The sequence below is a fragment of the Salminus brasiliensis genome, chromosome 18 (genome assembly GCF_030463535.1).
Source record: "Salminus brasiliensis chromosome 18, fSalBra1.hap2, whole genome shotgun sequence".
Classification (NCBI taxonomy): domain Eukaryota; kingdom Metazoa; phylum Chordata; class Actinopteri; order Characiformes; family Bryconidae; genus Salminus; species Salminus brasiliensis.
This window is the reverse complement of record NC_132895.1, coordinates 9,208,397-9,225,452: the sequence shown is the minus strand read 5'-3', so window position 1 is coordinate 9,225,452 and position 17,056 is coordinate 9,208,397. Positions and strand designations below refer to the sequence as shown.

Below are 17,056 nucleotides of genomic sequence, written 5' to 3'. Positions count from 1 at the left end.
GTTCACATCTCGCTAACATCTAGTTAACTTCAGCTAGCGTGGTTAACATCCAGCTAACATCTTGCTAACTTCAGCCAGAGTAGTTCACATCTCGCTAACTTCAGCCAGAGTAGTTCACATCTCGCTAACTTCAGCCAGAGTAGTTCACATCTCGCTAACTTCAGCCAGAGTAGTTCACATCTCGCTAACTTCAGCCAGAGGAGTTCACATCTCGCTAACTTCAGCTGGAGTTGTTAGAATCTTGCCAACATCTAGTAGAGGTAGAGCAATATCTAGCTAACATCAGCTAGAATATTTCACACCTTGCTGATTCCTCTGGAATTGTTAACGTCTCGCTAACTTCAGATGGGGTTAGGGTTAACATCTCAGTTTTGAGTTTTGCTCCACACAGTGCAACACTCCTGTGCACTGAACTGACATCATAAGACTGACAACTCTGAGGGAAGTGTTCTCATAATAAGATGTGATGAAGGGACTGACCTGGGATTGTGGGAAGTGATTGGCAGGATATTCTGGTATCCAAATAGTATCAGTTGGTGTGAGCTGTATCGTGTAGGGCATCTGTAGACCACCAGTTGGGGCAGGACCCAAGTAAGTGAGTGCCTTTGTAGTGTAGCCTAAGGACAGTCCTGGGAATAATGTGCTTGATCTGTCATCCTTATGTCTTGACATTCTCATGTCCTTCATAAGCCACCTGGCGTTCGATTGTGAATAATGATGCAAGCAGTTCATAAGTACTCTAGCGTTGCTTTATGCGTAGGTTCATCAATGATTTTATAACGTTTCTATGTATAAGCCTATGTAGGTACCTATATAGTGAGCCAGAGGCGTCTCTAGAAGTAATGAAAAGTGAGGACTTCTGCAATGCCAGAAGCTTTGTCTGATAGGATAGCTTCTAAACTATCTACTAATCAGCTTAATCTATTAGACAGCTTGTCCCCATTACTGTCACTTCTATTATTAGCTATTAATTTAACAACCAGTCTGGAAAGGGTTATAAAGTCAGTGCTGAAGCTCTGGGACTTCAGTGAACCACAGTGAAAGACTACCGGTGACGAGGTGAAGCGAGTCTTGGGCGCCCAAGTCCGGTTAAAAGCAGTCCATGGAGGTTCCACCTTACAACTTACAGGATCTGCTGCTAGCATTTCAGTGCCAGAGACCACAGGACACCTTTAGAGTCCAAGGAGGACCTGCTCAGTATTAGGCAGGTGGATTATTCTGGTATCCAAATAGTATGAGTTGGTGCAAGCGGTGCAAATGGTGTACAGCGGTTGTGGACCGCCAGCTGAGGCTGAACCCAAGAAAGTCAGTGGCTCTGTCGGATTTTAGAAAATTGAGACTTCTTCCATAGAAATGGACAAATCGTTTCTTTGTTTACAGTTTCCATGGCAACATACCACAAAAACACACCGGACATTGAAGGATCATCTATATCCATCTGTCTCGGGTCTAGAGGTTGTCATAGTGTTCAGCAGGTAGTAGATTTGCAATGAATGCATACCTAGTGACAACCTGTAGTAAAGAGTACCTTACCAATTATCCCAGGTTAATATTATTCCAATTCTTCCTACATTTTGACAAAGTATTTCGAATATAAGCAGTGGTTATGCAGATCATCACAACTCAAGTAACTTTTTAAATACCTAATAAATCTTAATTTGCTACTATATATAAATCATGATGCTAACAGTTGTAGCTATACAGGTTTCATCCCTGTTTTTAGAAAGAAGAAATAAAATCGGACAATAAAAACTCATTTCCTCACCAGGATTAACGGAAACATCTTGCTTTCAAAGTGTGGGGAGTTGTTCCGGCTCCATCTGCGGCAGGATACCTTTCCTGATGTTTCTGCTCATGAAGAAGGGGCAGAAATTGCTGAGGAAAATCAGGCCTGGCCTTTTTTTTCAGCTCATCACCATCAAAACTTAACATTCTGTTATTGAATTCCAAAAGGGTCCTTACCCCCCCCCCCCCCCCCCCCATTTAGCTGTGGAGCAGTACAAGAACTGTGTTCTCTGGAATGATGGATGGTGCTCCATCCAGTACTTTTGGGATCAGTTGAGGAGTTGGGGATAAGGTGGGATGGTGGTCATCCAAGCTCCTGAACTGCAATCAAATCCTCAGAGCAGTGCTCCTCCAAAATCTAGTAGAAAGCCTTCTTTTCAGGACAGTAGAGACAGTTACGCCTACAAAAGCAGAAGTTCTTAACATTTTTTTTTTAATAACCTTGATTTCAGAGGCAGGTGTCCCAATACTTTTGTTCTTAATAGTGTGTTTTAAAGCACTTTCAGAGGTATGCTGTCTTACTGCAGCAGGAATTTGAGTTTAAAAAAGAATGTGGAAATGTATCATGCTTATAAAAGAGTGCTTCATTAGCTGTGTCTGGCTGGCCTGTGAAAGCAGTGCTTAATTCACAGACAGGTGCGCCTATTTTCTTTTAATTACTGTTGGAATTTTAACAAGTTCTAGCATGTAGCTATCAGACTGATATAGACATTTTCAAGACCCTGTGTGTGTAAGTGTGTGTGTGTGAATACTCCATGTGACGACTGGTGTGTGTGGGCTTGTGCTTTTCCTCTAAAATCAATAAAGAGCCAGAGCGAGCGTTTAGAACAAAAAGCCAATCACTGCTTCATCTCGGCTTTAAGATTCACTTCACTTCCCACTCCACTCAGGCAGTGCTGCTCAAGATCATCTTCACCCCTCACTGCATTAAGTTCACCGCTGCTGCGCTTCCTGTCTTAATGTACACTGCCTGTCAAAGGTTTGGTTACTCTTAGCTTATTAAAATGCCCCCCCACAGCCCTTGTAGCTCCCCCTAGCACTGATACTAGCAAGTTAGGACTTAACGCATGTCTCATCCGTTACATGCGAAGCCGCCTCTAGCTCCACCATGTCAGCTAAGCGACGCCTGTGCTGGTCAATTCTGCTCTATCGGACTTCGGCTGCTGATGGTAAAGCGGCATGGCTCGGGATTCGAACTTGTGACCCTCTGGCCATAGTGGGTTAAATAGTTAGCCGCTCAGAGCTGTGCAGGTTATCTTAACTATGTGTAACAATACACTGATCAGTCATAACATCAGGACCACCTGCCTAATATTGTAAGATTCCCATTTGGGCGTTTCTATTAAGTACTGTATGTTGTGAGGTGGGGGCTCCGTGGAGCCGTCGCTGTCTGTGACCGTGTCGCCAGTTGATCGGTTGTCCTATTTTGAGCCACTTTTGGTAGGTACTGCCCACTACGTACCCGGAACAGCCTACGAGACCTGTATGGAGATGCTCTGACCCAGGCTTCTCGCCAGTGCAACTTGGCTCTGATTCTTATTCTTACCCATTTGTCCTGCTTTTAACACCTTCATCACCTTCAAGAACTGACTGTTCACTTGCTGCCTAATATAGCCACCCCTTGACCGATGCCACTGTAGATGAAGATAATCAATGTTTTTGAATTCATTGATAGATAGATAGATAGATAGATAGATAGATAGATAAATCACTTTATTTATCCCACAGGGAAAGTCAGTTTTGGTCAGTGGTGCTAATGCTATAGCTGAACTGTGTGTACTTCAGCAGTTTCTCTCTCACAGTTCAATAGACACACTGGTAAACTCCACTCAGTCATGAAAATAATAATGAAAAATGAGTGGGAATTTTACATTTTTAAATGACTTTAAATTTTGTAAAGCTTCTCTAACGATTTTGATGATTTCAATAATTTTATGCTGGTAAATGAAACCTCTGCTGTTCCAAAGCTGATTAGTCTGCTCCTAGAGGTAGAAAATTCAGTTCTGCTTCGTCCCTTGATGATGATCAATTGGAGAGGATTTTTCCACTATTATGGTGTGGTAGGGCTGCTCCTCACTAAACCCTGCCTCCATGTGCTTCTTATAGGCCACTTAATATGCATTTTACAATTGTGCTGCGAGGGCGGGAGACCTGCTGCAATCGAGGGTAAACCTACTCACAATTTCCCCCATTATCACATAGTGTGGTCCAGGCATTAGCTAAATGGCCTAAAGAGAGACACCCCAGACCAGAGGAATAGAGTCTGCTGATTCCTGTACGAGTCCCTGACACACATTTAATGTTTGTGATGTATAGCATTACATCGCTGTTCTACGCTGTACTATCCATCAGAGACGTCTGTGTGGAACGGGCAGCAGCTGCTGAAAGTCTGAGAACTGGCTGAGTGGGTGGGTTTGTTCGAGTGGGTGGTGCAACGCTTGCTCACTGTGATGTAGAAATGAGCAGAAAATCTGAACAGCCTGTAGAAGATCAAGCCTTTTGTCAACAGGAAATGCAATAAAATGGCAGAGACCTCAAATGTAACCGTTTCTCAGATGGTAGATGCAAGGACAATGAGGAGTAACCTCTATGTGAACTGGCATGGAGACTGGCATATTTTGTTACTAGGTGTCCTTTAACCTAAGAAGGTTTATTTAGAGGAAAACGTAGCAAAGGAAACATTGACTAGAAGTTTATGAAAATATCAATATATCAAAGTGTCAAGATATTCAAGATAAGTTGCACTCATTGCTGATACAGATGTGTAAATTCATACACACAGCTTGTATAGTCCCTGCAGACTAGTCTACAGTAGTACTGCCAATAGAGCAGAACTCCCTGAGGCAGATAAGCATGAACCTACTGGTACCATGCTCAATACAAGGCCTGGGAGGGGTAGAAAGCCCCAAGCATTGAGCTGTGGAGCTGTGTTCTCTGGAATGGTTATGCCCCACCCAATACTCTTGGGATGAGTTGGAGAGTTGGGATGAGGTGATCTTCCAACATCCTGACCTCACTAACATTTTTGTTGCTAAATGCAGTCAAATCTTCACAGCAGTTCTCCTCCAAAATCTAGTAGAAGGCCTTCTCACTGGACAGTAGAGACAGTTAATCCAACAAAAGCAGGATAAACTTTTTTTTTCTTGTTTATAATGAATAATGAATTAGCAGGTGTCCCAATACTTTTTGAGTATATATAGTCTCGTTTTGAATTTTATAGGACTATAATTTGGTCATCAGCTTTGTTTTGTACTTTGTGGGATGTATGGCATTTATATCGCTTGTTTGTCCATTATAGACCTTCGGCCCAGTGGGATTGTGGTATGTGGATTTGTTAGATACATATTTGAGTATCTCTGCCATAAAAAGTAAACTTCTCTTTTACTCAGATTTTATGTAGATGATGGGGTTTTAATACTGCGACATTTTTCAATGCAAATTAATTAAAAAAATCTAAATATCACCAGTATCTCCAATATATATTGAATTATATCTCCTTTATTATGATTATTGATTATTTATTATGATTATTTATGCCAACTGTTTTGGAAATAATGCCAGTCAACACAATTAACCCCTTGTTGACGCCCAGTTTGGATTAGGTAAATAGTCTGAATTGCTCAGGTAAATGGTCTGAATGCCTACTGCATTGAGCAAAATACACCCCATAAATCCTTAAATCACAACCCCTAAAAATATAGTGCTGCTTTTCCACTTAGTGGTACTTGCACTACTCTTCTCTACTCAGCTCAACTCAACTCGCTTTTTCATACATGGTACCTGGTCCGTTTTCCACTACCACAGCTCCCCCTGAAATGTAGCTGGTGACCTCTCAAAACGCAGCCACATATTTAAAAGACAATGTCAGAGTTATGAGTGGTAATAGCTTCTGTAGCTTGGAAATTTTACAAATGGCTAGTTTAAGCATAGTCCACATTGCATTGCATAGAGTGACCATTCTATCTGGCAAATCGGCGCTCTGCAAGTTTCACACATCACATTTTAGTCCCTACTCTGCTCGCTTTTGGCAACAGCCAGTACCCGGTTCCTGGTAAAAGGTTTCAAATTTGTCTAATGGAAAAGCGAAAAAGCCGAGTAGTGTTGAGTAGAGTAGTGTAGGTTTCATGCAGTGGAAAAGCGGCATGTGAGGCCATAAAAAAAAAAAGCCCAGTCATTTAAGTGTGTGTATAACATAAGTCCCGCCTCCTCCCCACCCACTGTACTCTGATATGCTGCACCCAGATGCCTTGTTTTGATCACTGGCAGCAGTTTTTATGAAAGTTGATGGTAATGGGAGCAAAGACCGAGCAAAAGGCATACCTTGGATACTCTCTCTCTCTCTCTCTCTCTCTCTCTCTCTCTCTCTCTCTCTCTCTCTCTCTCGGTCTGTCTGTCTGTCTGTCTGTCTGTCTCCAGACCAAAGCTTCCAATCCCGATCTCTCTGTTTATTCCACTGTAAGCTGAATGGTAAATGCATCTGAACTAACACAGACGTCTTCTCTTTTCTTGCAGACGCTCAATCCCAAATGGAACGAGGAGTTCTATTTCAGAGTAAGTCTCTTCCCCCCTCCACTCCACTTCCACAGAGTTTCTCAGGCAGTATTTTCCATTCCCCTGAGCTGGAGCTCTTCTCACTTCACAATAAATGTCAAACCTCTCTCTTTCTCTACACTGTGCAGGTGAAAATAACCTCTCTGCTGTTGTCACTTTTGAAGGCGCCAGTGCAAACGCTGCTTTTCTAAAGGCATTGTTTAAAAAAAGAAAAAAGTCACGACTGCTGTTCGGTCCTAAATTTGCAGCATTAGCATCTTGAAAGCTCGATGGCTCGGTCAGGAATCAGGAATGTAGTGAATTGCAGGTTTGCGCATATTAATATTATTATTAAACTCATCAAAGCCGAGTAATGAGACTGATGCACGCATCAAAATGTTGACGGCCCAGGATTTCGTATTCGTGTCTGTGCTTAAAGCAGCATGCCGAGCAGCGGATGATACAGGCTGTGTTATAATGTGGTTAGTTACATAAGCCACAGCTGGGGCTAAAAAATGAATGGCCGAGCAAATGTAAAAGAGCGAGAGAAAGAGAGGAAAAGGAAGAATGTTCCAGTCCTCATGGGCGATCCAAGTTGCTGCGTGATTATGACTCTGTTCACACGTGTGTGATTTATAAGAGCTATTTCTGGCTCTGAGAACGAAGCCTGCGTTCATTACAGTGTGTTAACTTACACTCCGACCAGAACTGAGTTTGGCACCTGCCTTCCAGAAATGTGAAGCCAGCGGTGATCTGCTGATATTGAGCCGTGTCTAAGTGTGTGTTTGAGTTAGTGTGTGTATGTATATGTGTGTGTATGTATATGTGTGTGTGTTTTTGTGTGTGTGTGTGTGTGTGTGTGTGTATTCAGTTTTTGCTACAGTTTCAGTACAAAACTGTCGTGATGGTGTAGGAGGAAGAAAAATGGGCTAATCCACAGAAGCAACAAAGGACAGAAAGGCCAAAGCTCTGCCCGCACCACCTTAAAGACGCCTGTGCCGACAACGCCTTAAGAGTGGTGTGGGGAGAGCTCCCTCCACCAACCCGGAGAGAGCACAGCCAGTTGTGCTCTCTCTGACTCCGGCGGCTGATGGCAAAGCGGCATGGCTTGGGGTTCAAACTGGGCCACCTGGAGGCCGGATGCTCTTCTCCTCCTTCCTCCTCCTCCTCCCTCTCATTGTCTCTCTCTCAAATTCCAATAGCTCTATTGTGATAATAAAGGATTGTGATATTATATTTTTATGTTTTATATAATCTCTCTCTCTCTCTCTCTCTCTCTCAGGTCTGTCCTCAGAACCACAGGCTTCTGTTTGAAGTGTTTGATGAGAACAGACTGGTAAGAAACTTCAGCTTATCAAGGCTTGACGTTCATACACTGAAGTACCTTAATCCAGTACAGTTTTTCTCATTCTGCTCACTCCAGGTAAAAGACTGTGTAGGGGTGTGTGTGCGGCTCTACTGTGAACACATGTGCATCACGTGCACATGGTGGTTCTGAAACCATGAATGTTGTGTAGTGTGATCTGTACAGTGATTCTGAGGTTTACAGTCGAGTAGCATTAACAAGGCTTCAGCTAGCAGACCAACAGCTCCACACACAACAGGGGGGGAAGGGGGGGGTTCAGCTTAAGGTAATGCTGAGGCTGACGTATACTGACACACGTCCTGTAGTTCTGGAGGTTACTTATGCTCATATCTCAGTTACAGAACAGTTCTTTAAAGATCCGTGTACTAAACTTTAAAGAACCAGTTACTCTGTTACAGTCTAAGCCTTTATTTGTTTCTCTTGGTCTTGCCTGCTAATGCAAGGGTTCCTCATCATTCCTCAAGTTCTTCAGCTGTCATTAATTGAAGACGGCACCATAACTGCATAACTTGAACATAATGTATTCATTTCAGAAGCTATAATTATTATTATTATTATTATTATTAGTAGTAGTAGTAGTAGTAGTAGTAGTAGTGGTGGTGGTGGTGGTGGTGGTAGTAGTAGTAGCAGTAGTAGTATTAGTGGTGGTAGTAGTAGTAGTAGTAGTGGTGATGGTAGTGGTAGCAGTAGTAGTATTAGTGGTAGTAGTAAGGGTTAAGATCAGACAAATGACTGAATAAAAGGTCTGGAGTTTAAGGAGTTAAGTTATTAAGGACTATTTTCACAGATGTTCAACACAAATAAGCACAGCTGAGAGGAAAACAAAGAGGGGCATTTAAAGAGGAATGAAGGAAGGGGGCAGCTACGCTGTTTTAGCCCTCACACTCTTGCTGGACAATGAGCAGTTTGTTTCTCTTTGACCAGCTCCTACATTTCTGACCTATTGTTCAACTGCTCCTGGAAGCTGATGTGGAGATTTTGAAAGAAAAACCATTTCCCCCAAGAGAACCTTCCAAGTTAATGTTATCTATTTATGAGTATTATTTTTTTTTCTCTTGTACGTCAGCAGTAATTTTGTGTCTCCAAGGCAACAATGTTTGTTTTGCTGTTTTCTTGTTTTTCAGTCATTGCTCAGACTTGCTGACGTGACGGGCATTTATCAATAATTCTCCTCTGCCAGGGGAAATATCCATATCTTAAAGTTTTAAACACAGTGTGGACAGAATTGTGCCTGGTTGCAGTAGGGTTCGGGACGGAATTGGCGGACGAGGGTCGGGAACGGGACGGGATTGGCGGACGAGGGTCGGGAACGGGACGGGATTGGCGGACGAGGGTCGGGTTCGGGACGGAATTGGCGGACGAGGGTCGGGTTCGGGGCGGAATTGGCGGACGAGGGTCGGGTTCGGGACGGAATTGGCGGACGAGGGTCGGGTTCGGGACGGAATTGACTGTCTATGGTTTGGAATGGAATTGTGCCAGACTACAATTACACTTAGACAGAATTGTCGGACTACGGTCGGTTTCGTGCAAAATCGTCTTTGACTACAGTCTTGTTTGGACAGGATCGTGTTTGCTTACAGTCGTGTTCGGATGGAATTGTCAGACTACAGTCAGGATCTGACAAAATTGTCTGCTAAAGTCGGATTGGGATTTTTTTTCTGGACAGACCGTGTTCTCAGGTTGTGTTCATGTTCCTTGTGTGCGTTCAGAGGGGGAACGTTAGCCTTGTCTTTTGTGTGACTGTTCTTGGCAGTGTTTCAGTGTTGCTGCTCTTCAGGCCCTGAGTGTTGCCCTTATAAGTCTGAGACAAGGCTGCACACTCAGCCCTGCTGACTACTCTCTCTGTCATCAATGAGCGATTGTTTCTTTCTCTCCGTGCTGCTGTTTCACTACCTCCCCCTCTTCTTTTGCTTCTTTTGCTTTTTGTCTAGTTCCTTCTTGTGTTTTCTTCAGTTCCACTCAATTTCCACTAATCAGATTCACCAGCTGTCTGTCAGTTCTTTCCTCTTTCTTTTTTTCTTTTTCTTCTTTTAGCTCTATTTAAATATGTGCAAATCTCTCTCTTGCTGTTTCCCTCTCTCCCTCTCTTTATTCAGAGCCTTATCATATTTAAAGTACCTGCTGTGAATTTTACTATGATTTGTCCTCAGCATGGCTTTAACATCAGGTGATCTGTACGTGACTTTAGCCTCATCCAGACAGATGATGTGATGCTTTCTTTTTATGGTCTAGTAGATTTGGGTCGCCCACAAGAATCTTTAAGAAGTTTTGCAGATTTCCCTTTCTCTCTAAAAGCGGCCTCCACATCTGTCATGATTTAATAAGCAGTGATATGAAACTGGAGAATCGGATAGAAGACCAACTCTGGGGTGCATCAGTAATGCTCATAAATGTGGCGTAAAGGGCTTTACAAGACATCCGAGAAAGCAAAGTTCTGACTCGCGTTGGTCTGTCTTTAAAGAGTGGGTCCACTCTCTGTATTAGCAGGTCTCCCGTCCTCTCAGCACATAAAAAAAAAATTACATTAGGGGGTCGATCAAAAGCGTGTGAGGGCGAGGCTTAGTGAGGAGCAGGTTAGGGCAAAGGGAGCCAATTGGAGGCCTTGCTGGTTTGTCCATCACCACGGCAACCAGAGGAAACGTCAACATCATCTCTATTTGAAATTCATTTATTGTTGGTGATATTTTCATTATTCGTTTGAAATATCATCAACAATTCATTTGCAATTGAGGCAAATTGAGTTACAGAAGCAGCGGAACTGAATTTTCAACCTCTAGGGGGCGCACTAGTCAGCAACAGTGTGCATTTATCTGCATTAAATGCTTTTATTGGACAAATCACTCGTTTTAACCAAATGCTACAATTGAATTTGATCTATGTTAGATCCACTTTGGGTTTAGACAGAGAGAAGAGGTTGTGGGTGATGCTAAGTAAAGTGATGAGGGATGATCAGGTATGATTCTAGTTTTTAATGGGTCTGGTATCCGCTATTTAAATCCCAATTATAAGTCCGTTCCGAGTTTTTGTTTTAACCACAGTATTCAGATTGCCATTTGGTGGCCTCAAAGTGCCATTTACAGATGTTGGTGCTCTGTCGGCAGCAGTGCGGACGTTTTCAGAAGGTAAATAAAAGAAAATATAGAACTCTCACTGAAACGCTCTGTTTTACTGCGGGTAAAGACCTGCTGGTCTTTCTCTGATTTTAAACCAGCACTGAAGAGCACATTCAGAACCGAGTGGAGGCTAGCGCTAATGCTAATACACACACACACACACACACACACACACACACACACACACACGCTATAGAAACCCTGATCACTCACAGCACGCTCACTCACTATAATATCCAGTTGACCAACAACTGCAGATATCAGTCCAGAGTGTGTACCACTACACACCTTACACACGCAGGAATTGATTAGGCTGTAGTGTTGTAAAGGAGCTGGGAGCTGATTGGTCAGGGAGGAGAGTCAGACTGGATTATTATACATTATTTACTGTAAAACAATAATTTTAAGAAATAAATTTTAAGAGTCCAAAATATCTGATTATTAAAACCGATACTGAAAATAAAGGGATTTTATTGAACGTATTAATCAGCAGTTCGTCTGATCTAAACTGTGAGGCTGACTGATACTCAGCTTTAAGAGACTTCGAATCGGGGGAAGTAAGAATTCTGTAGAAGGCAGGATGTTGGTTGTCATAAGCTTAGATACACTATACACAATTAAAGATGCTAACCGTAAAGCTGAAACCTCACCTAAGATCACTAAATAATCGCATAAAAGCCATGACATCTCTAATTCCACCTTGCCTGGTGGCCTTTTCTGTCGACTGTGACAAACCCAGCTGATTGGATTTGCCTGTCACCTGTTTGGACATTGGTTGGCAGCATGTCATTAGATTGGTGTAAACACGCTTGTGTATTAATCACTGTCAGAATGGCAATTTCTTCAGTAGAAAATGAAGAATACACACCCAGGAGCAATAAGACTTTTCTGTCTGAATGACTGCCGACTACGCCAATAAACCAAAATAAGTGGAGGGGGGGAAAAGAATGTTAAAATAAAAGGAAAGAGAAGAGGGTGGAAAAAATATTTGGAGGGATGGAGGGAATGCCTCAGTGAATAAGTGAGCAAACAGGCTGATGGGGAAATAGCAGTAAACCCTGATTTCTGTTTTCTCAGTGCTCAGGCCCACTGTGTTTGGCACTGCAAGAGTAATGCTCATGCCATGTTGTCTGCCCACCCCCCCCCCCCTTTTTTTTTTTTATTCTTTTTTTTTTTTTTAAGCTGCCCTCTTCTGGCCAAGAGTGGCCTCAAAACCAATAGCCCTCTCATAGGAAGCCCACTCAAACTCATTCTTCGTTGAGCTAGTACAGCAGAATTGAGCTGGTACAGCAGTGCCTGAGGAGCTGTTTGCCTGGGACTCACTGTAGCTGAGCAGGGCCAAGTTGGGGGGTAAAAAAAAAAAAAGTCAAGTTTGAGTTGGTTTGACAGAACCCACTAAAGGGCAAAGACCTAAAGAGTTTTATAAACAAAGACTAATCTCCCAGCTATATAGACTGTTACCACAGACTAGAGTTGGGCTAGAGGCTGTGCTAAGAATACTTGAGGAGTAGCAAACACAGTCGGTTTTTCCATGGGAGGATTGAGATGTTGTGGAAAGATGAATAAAGAATACCAGATGGAAGAGCTCGGTCATTATGGACGGTCTTGTATGTCCAGAACCGTGTGTGATGGTTCAGGCATGCAGCTTTCATGATGCTAATTTGAAGGGTTTAAGCTTTTATTACTTGGTAGCTCTGTTACCGTGTAGCTCCTGTGCTGTCGAGGTAAAGAAGCAAGTTTTGGGCAGCAGTCAGGTCTCGGCTGACCACGCTTGGAGGGGAAGTGATGTAAATCTAAGCTGTTGATCTATTCATTTAGCCACAACAGATGTATACCCATAAGAATCATGAACAGGTAAATGGATGCTGAAAGAATGACCTGTTCTTTCATTGTCAGCTGACAAAAAAAAGCAAACCCTATGAGACCTGTGGATTCCAACCCTGTGGACCACATTGCTTGGTCTACACATTTGTCTGAGTCTAGTCAGACGCAATGCGTATGCCTCAGTCTGCTGCTCAAAGCTTGGATAGACTCAGAAAAGCCTGGGAGTGTTCAGTTTATGCACACAATCGGCTCGTTTTTATAGTTTAGTTCCAGCACACAATGGAAATTGGTGCGGTTTGTCACAGTGTTTGTTCAGAAGATGACAAGTCATGTCATTTTTTTCAGAGTAAAGTTTTTTTTAAACCCAAGGGTTAACCATAGGCAACCATTTGTGACCGTGAACAATATTGAAAGTCAGTCAGAAACATACAACTGGTCTCTGAGAGTGCTCGGAAATGTGGAACCACAAGAAACCTCAAGTCTTAAAGTAAAGCAGCTGTGCCTGTTTTCAGTACTTTTATTTCCACAGTGGTCAAGGTTGTGGCTTCATTTGTTGATCTTCGGCAAAATGACCAGCGGTTGTGACCGTTGTCCTCAGTCACTGTTGTTAGAAAAGGAGTGCTGGTGAGTAGCTGGTCCAAGAGTACTCTTGCAGGAGGTCAACATCATAAGCCCTATTCAGACAGGACTAGTTTTATACAGGGAGGTGGGCGAATGTAATTATTATGAATGCTCCATGTCTGTCATTTTTATGGACCTCGGCTCCATCGCCAGTAAAGATTCAGACACATTTTACCTTCTGTAAAGCGAGCCATAGAAATCACCCCAGGTTCTATTAATTCAGTGCCAGTCGACCAATTAGGTAAATAATCCGTCATCTTTTTTTTTTTTTTCCTCAAGTATGACTGCGCGTGAGGAGGCTTCTCGTTTCATTTTGCATGGCACAGATACCTGGGCTCGCTCAAGTCTGTGGCAAACCTCAGTCAAATTCTTAAGACAAGCCAAAGGCCTCCTCCTTAAAAAATATATACATATTCATACAGGATGTGAACCCATGTTTATGCCAGGTGTAAACACCTCATAGTCACATACACTGTTTGAAGGCAGGCCTTACATGGGCAGTGACAAAAGTGGGCCAGTATCAGCTCAGCTGTTTTGTTGTTTTTGCTGTGAATTGACTGATCTGAAAGCCGGTGAGATTGGGTTTCAGAAGCCACCTGCTTCTCCCGAATGACGTGGTCATGTGTGCTTTGTGTTGTTGAATTTTTTTGGGGGGTGGGTGGGGGTCTTTCTAACTCTGCATCAAAGGAGCAGGATTCCCAGGTTCTTTGAGACTGTGAAATGCATCATTGGGGGGCATTAGCCCACGTCCCAGCTTGGCTTGGCCTCATGTCCTCAGTGTGTGGGATGACCAAGAGTGCACAGATTTATGGGTTTGTGGAGAGTGTGTTTCCTGACTCAGCTGCGATCTCTCTCTACCTCTCTCTCTGTCTTTCTCTCTCGTTGTCCCTCTCTCGGGGGCCTACTTCATCCTGACAGATCAGCAGCAGCTGAGAGAGGGCTGTTTGGGTCTAGCTGGGTGGTGAAGTTGACCGGGGGTGTGTTTTCTAAAAAAGGGGAGTGGCTGTTTGAGTTTGAGTTTGAGGCCACCCTACCCTACCCTCACCTCAGCTTGGCCTGAGTGCCAGGCGCCCTTATCCAATCATGCCTGGAATGCTGCGTGTCACTCTGGCTATTTCTGCTGTCTGTCACTATCGAGCAGCAGCACTAACAGTTTGGTAAATGAGAGGGTTTTTTTTTTTTTTTTTTTTTTTTTACCCCCTCCCCCTTGCTCTCCCTCTCTCGCTCTTTCTCTCTCTCTCTCTCTCTCTCATTCACTCTCTCTAGCTCCTTCTCTGTCTCGTTGGGAGCTTGTGGGCTGAAGTTTGCTGCCTGTTGGCAGTACCTCTCTTGTTACTGTGTGTATCGAGCTGCGCTCTCTCGCACTCTCTCTTGCTCTCTTGCTCGCTCTCTCTCTCTTCCATGTGCAAGTGAGGGAAAGGCAGAGGAGAGGGGGAAATTGTGTGGGTGAGTGAGAGCAGAAGCGATCAGACACACTTTTAAAGGGGTGAGCGAGACCAAGCCGGCAGGAGCCAGACCGAGACGGAGCGGGACAAGACGTGAGAATTCAGAGTTCCCTTTTGTTTGCGGTGTGCCTTAAACTAAAGACGTTGTCCCAAAGCAGCTTTCCAGAAGCCCCGGCTCCAGATCCATTACAGTCACTCGGAGTGGAACGGTGGCAGGAGAAACTTCCAAGAACATGAGGAAGAAACACTGAGAGGAACCAAGACTAAGACTAAAAGGGCAACCTATCCTCGTCCAGGCTACAACAGTAGGTAGAATGTCTCACCGGCTGCGTCTGTACTTTGGTTCTGGCCGGAGCAACACTGCTCCTGAACTGCAGGAGCTGGATGAAGATGAAAATGGAATCGCTGATTCTAATGGAAGGCGCTGTAGCGTTTCTGGAGCAGGCACCATGCTGTTGCGCATGAGCTCGAGGAATCTAGCGCAGGAGGAGGAAAGCACTTCTGGCCCGCCTGGAGTTTCTGATAATCTCCTGAAACGCAGCTCCTCCATGTTCATACCACAGCTCCAGAGCCAACCTGAACCACGACCCACCAAGAGCTCGTCCATGCAGATATCCCTCCAACGCTCAGCTACGTCTCAAGAAGACATACAGTCCATGGATTTACCTCCAGAATATCCTCAGGATCCAGCTCCACCCTACACAGAGCCTGGGGAAGGGTGGTCCAACCCTCCCAGTTACTACAGAAGGGACAGTCCACCTAGCCTGTTAGTGGACCAGACTAGTCATGGCATGGAACCTGGCCATCCCACAAGGAGAGTCTTCTGTGTCAGGCCTTATGATGCCCAGAATACACACTCTTCTATTGGGATTGCCAATGGAGGCCCTCCAGGAAGCAGTGTTGGTGGCTTTTGCATCCAGCAAAATGCCTTTATGGGTGGCTCAGATGTTCAGCAGTTCACGATATTGCCCTACACTCCAGATGGCCAAAACGGAGCCTGCCGCTGGTCTGTCCAGCCAACCACAAACGGGACTTCTGGTACCCGAAGACTCGTCTTCCAGCTGCAGCAAGACGGGGGTATGTCTATGAATGCAAACGGCCAGAGGGAGCCAACCAGTCCCAGCTTCGTTGGTTCTAAGAACTTCCGAGACTCACGTTACCCCCGAATCCGACTGGAGAGGAGCACGTCTCAGCCCGTACAGCCAAGAACCGTTCCTTCACGCCCTGGTTCCATGCCCAACCTCCATGCTCCTATATCCGAAATGGATACAGAAAGCGAAGTGGTTGAGGATGGATCCCAAGGCTGCACGTTTAAGATCAGGAAAGAACAGAACCAAAGGCATCCCAAGTTTAAGATCTATTTCAGTCAAGGAGGCGACCGCAGGTCTAACTCTGTGCAGGATATTAGCTTTGGAAAGGGGCCTAACTGGAACAGCCCACAGGTAATTAGGACCCGGGATCTAAAATTCAGCATGCTATGCAGCTATCAATCATTCTTTTATTTATTGACCCAAAAATGCTACGTGTTGTTTCTTTTGGATCGGAACCTTTGCCTTTAAGACCTGTGTAACTAGCTGGCTATTTTATTTATTTTCCTTTACTTTCATAGTATATGATTGCTTTTCTTGCGGGTCTGGCAGGACCTAGAATGTGACGCTAGGTGTGTGCTGTGTTGGGGCTTGTGTAGTCAATAATTCACGACATTAATAGTTAATAAGTGGATGGCAAATGGGAAAAGCAGACAAGATGAGGTAGCGAGTTTGGGACTCGAGTAGAGTAGAGTAGGGGAGGGGAGGCCGTATAGAACGGAGCTAGCCACATTCTGGGAAGTGAGAATCCTAAGAAAATGGAAGCCAGGAGCAAAGCTTAACCGCATGGTCTTTGGTTTCCCAACCACAGGCATGCAGATGCTACCAGAGAGTTTGGTGGCTTTTCTCGACAAAGAGGAAAAAGAATAACAGGGCTGTACTGAGAGTTCCTAGGTTTATCCAACGGCCCCAGGGCCAGCTCTCCTGCTTGGCTTTTTGTCTCTTTAAGAGGTTGCTGTGCTATCTTTAGACCTGCATCAAGTGCTGTTGTTGGTTTTCAGATCTTCCCCCTTGACCAGGGTCACCGTCCACCTCAGCTGCTCTGTGGTCATTAAGGTCTAGGATATCATTACGGCTGAAATAACTGTAAAGATGTTTAAGGTATCTGTGTCCGTGCCTTAAGAGAGTGAAGAGCAGTTACTGAGGTTGAATGTGGAGTCCTCCAGTTTGCAGAAAGTACAGCAAGTTTGCTCTAGTTACCTTCCAGAGATCAAGCGTCAAGAAAGCCTTAATCTGAGATGCAATATTTTTGTAAATGATTATATTGCTATTTTAGTTTCTCAC

General features: G+C 44.2%; 1 protein-coding gene across 7 annotated transcripts in view; it reads left to right on the top strand.

The window, feature by feature from the left end:
* The window catches only part of nedd4l (NEDD4 like E3 ubiquitin protein ligase), a 127,985-nt gene that overhangs the window by 45,077 nt on the left and 65,852 nt on the right, over positions 1 to 17,056 (top strand). For 5 of the 7 annotated variants that reach the window (XM_072662669.1, XM_072662665.1, XM_072662666.1 and 2 more), the window contains exons 4-5: positions 6,298 to 6,336; positions 7,598 to 7,651. In XM_072662669.1, the coding sequence (XP_072518770.1) occupies positions 6,298 to 6,336; positions 7,598 to 7,651 (93 nt within the window). Of the gene's footprint in view, positions 1 to 6,297; positions 6,337 to 7,597; positions 7,652 to 14,741; positions 16,127 to 17,056 lie in introns of those variants that run through there. The other 2 variants (XM_072662668.1, XM_072662667.1) reach the window with 1 other exon arrangement.